The 2,658-nt window shown below is 36.2% G+C and overlaps 1 protein-coding gene across 1 annotated transcript; it reads right to left on the bottom strand.

Moving 5' to 3' along the window:
• Positions 1-353: 353 nt before the first annotated feature.
• LOC140431597 (interstitial collagenase-like) lies at positions 354-2,402 on the bottom strand. Its single transcript, XM_072519490.1, has one exon. It carries the CDS (start codon positions 1,845-1,847, stop codon positions 354-356), a length of 1,494 nt encoding a protein of 497 aa, XP_072375591.1. The 5' UTR covers positions 1,848-2,402.
• Positions 2,403-2,658: the final 256 nt, after the last annotated feature.

Below are 2,658 nucleotides of genomic sequence, written 5' to 3'. Positions count from 1 at the left end.
GGGCGCACGGCGTCCGGACGCGTTCCGGCGTCCGAGCGCTGATCGGTGCGCGAACCAGATGTGCGGTCGGTACCTTAATTTTTCAACGTCCGAGCGGGCGGCATCCGATCGGTGCGCGAACCAGATGTGCGGTCGGTACCTTAATTTTTCAGCGTCCGAGCGGGCGAGCTGGCGACGTCCGAGGGCAAGCTGGTGATGCGCAAACCAAATGTGCGATCGGTACCTTAATTTTCCATGGAAAGATCCTGTAGATAAGAAGCGCGCGGATTTTGGAATTTAAATAAAACTATATTTAATTTTTTATTAATTTTTATTAATTATAAAAATTATAAAAATAATTATCAGAACAATCTTTATTCGTATATAGTTACAATTTTGTTTAACAAAGTTTTTAATTGTTTTAATAGACCGTCTTCAGGACAGGGTATTCCAAAAAGCCCCCAACTAAACGTTCCTGCTGCTACAACTTTACGTGTGTATTCGCTGTACTTATAATAAGTATTGTTTTGAAAAAAGTAAATAAACCCATCTGTGTACCGGAATGCTGATGTTATTTTATTTGGTATTCCGGGGAAGAGATAATTTAATGGTCCTCGGTTTAAGACATCTCCAGCTTCATTAAACTCAATGTACGAATTATCATTGTATAATAAATACATTTGCCCTCCGTTTGTTTGAAACAGAGCATTTATTTTTGTTCTCATAGGTATAGAAGGAAACACAAAACTTTTTTGAATTTTTAAATTAGGGAAAGATGCGGCGTAATACCGATTATTGCTTAAAGTTATTAAGTGTCCATCGGAATTCTGAAACACATGGGAAACTAGCGTAGACCTCAATTCTTTAGGAAGATAATCGGCAATTAATTCTGGATATTTTGGGAGACGCATCTCATTTAAATCAAACTTCCATAAATATTTGCCGGATCCAACGTACATTCGATAATTTGGAAACTGAGGAGATGTAGCTAGAAACATGACATCAGGATACTGAATTAGGCATATATTTTTAGGCGTCAGAGCCTGGTGCGAAATTGTTGTTTGCGTAACTGGTGTCGGTGTCGGTGAGGAAGTTCTTTTTTGTCCATATAGCTTGCTCATTGCCTTTTTATCATCATCACTTAAACGTACATCTTGTTGATACCAAGGATACATAATAGACGAATCAATATTACTATGTTCTAGTCCGAGGGAATGGCCAATTTCATGCATTAGGACTGCCAAAAAATTGGTTTCGCCATCAGGACTCCTGCCATTTCCTACATACCACCGTTCAGTAGCATCAAGATGGATTTCAATGCATTCGTTTGCACCAGGATAGTATGCGTGAGCTAATACTTTTCCGGGACCGTCGAAATTAAATGGACATTTAGAGTTTCCTTGGCAACTTGCTCGAAAATCATGATTATTTGGTACCACAGTTATAGTAATATCAGGCTTCGGAGAAGGTATTATTATTTGTTCAAATTTTAAATTAGATATGTTCTCCCATCTATCGAAAGCTTCTGAAGCAAGATTTATATAATTAGGATTACTAATAGCTTGAGGGAAATACCAACGCAATTTCGTCTTATTCCACTTCGAATGAATTACATAGTTATTGGCAGCAACAGAACATCGGGGCTTATTCCTCATCATATTCATAGTATCATTATTTAATGTTCCGGTCACCGGAAGATTGTATTTTTCTTGAAATTCAACTAAGATCATATCTATACTAGAAATGGCATTACTTGATGCATTTAGATATCCGAAACGCTTAAGAAAAGAAGTAGCATACTTTAGAGTGCTATTCTCTGCACAAACAGTTACAGAGAGCAACAATAAGACATGTAAACAGACAAACATCTTGATTTATACTAATGCCCAAAATTTTTAATTGAGTTATTTATATAAATTAAGAAAATATTTGAAAAAACATTAAATAATGAATTGTTAGAAAATTATCAGCCCATATGTATAGGAAATTGCGGGCTGGTAATCTCAAAACACTACTTTGCAATTTTGTTATCACACCGCATTTTGTCATTGAAATGCATTTTTTATCACGTGCATGGTGAATGCAGGTTTTTTCCAAGTCAAACACAATGATAAAACTGCGTGGATACAAACATTCTAAAACTATGTCATAGGGTGGGGCACGGGAACCTATAAATTAGAAAGTGCACCTCGGTTTGGTCTATTCCATGCTGTTATTGTGCTTCCATTTCCATACTGTTATTGTGCGTGTTTTGTCAACTAGTTTGCAAGGTAAGTGTTCTCTTAATTCTTTAAAATATTTTTTGGTGTCCGATTTTGAATAAAACTGTTTTTCTGCTATAAAATCTTGTGTCTACAAAGCAAGCATTTTGCACTTATTCTTTTTACTTTTTATGTTTTTTTCATTATTGTTTTATCCGTTTTCCGTGGAATTTGCAGTAACTACAGAAGCCGGCATTTTCGACAATTATTCTTTTTCATAATTCTTAAATCTAAGGAATTTGCAGTAAATAACTGAATGCAAAAAAGGTTATTTTGAATGCCATTCTTTTTGTGTTTTTTCAAGCCGGCATTTTGATAATTATTCTTTTTCGTAATTATTCTTAAATCTGTTTTCCGAGGGCGGTGCCCCCCTTCAGGAGAACTCAGAGGAATTTGCAGTAATTGCAGAAGCCGGCAT

Source organism: Diabrotica undecimpunctata, unplaced genomic scaffold (assembly GCF_040954645.1).
Source record: "Diabrotica undecimpunctata isolate CICGRU unplaced genomic scaffold, icDiaUnde3 ctg00001450.1, whole genome shotgun sequence".
NCBI classification, from domain to species: Eukaryota; Metazoa; Arthropoda; class Insecta; order Coleoptera; family Chrysomelidae; genus Diabrotica; species Diabrotica undecimpunctata.
This window is presented reverse-complemented; position numbering and strand designations above follow the sequence as displayed.

Coding starts and splice junctions, on each gene's coding strand:
- LOC140431597 (XM_072519490.1), bottom strand. CDS start 1,847: ATGTTTGTCTGTTTACATGTCTTATTGTTGCTCTCTGTAACTGTTTGT.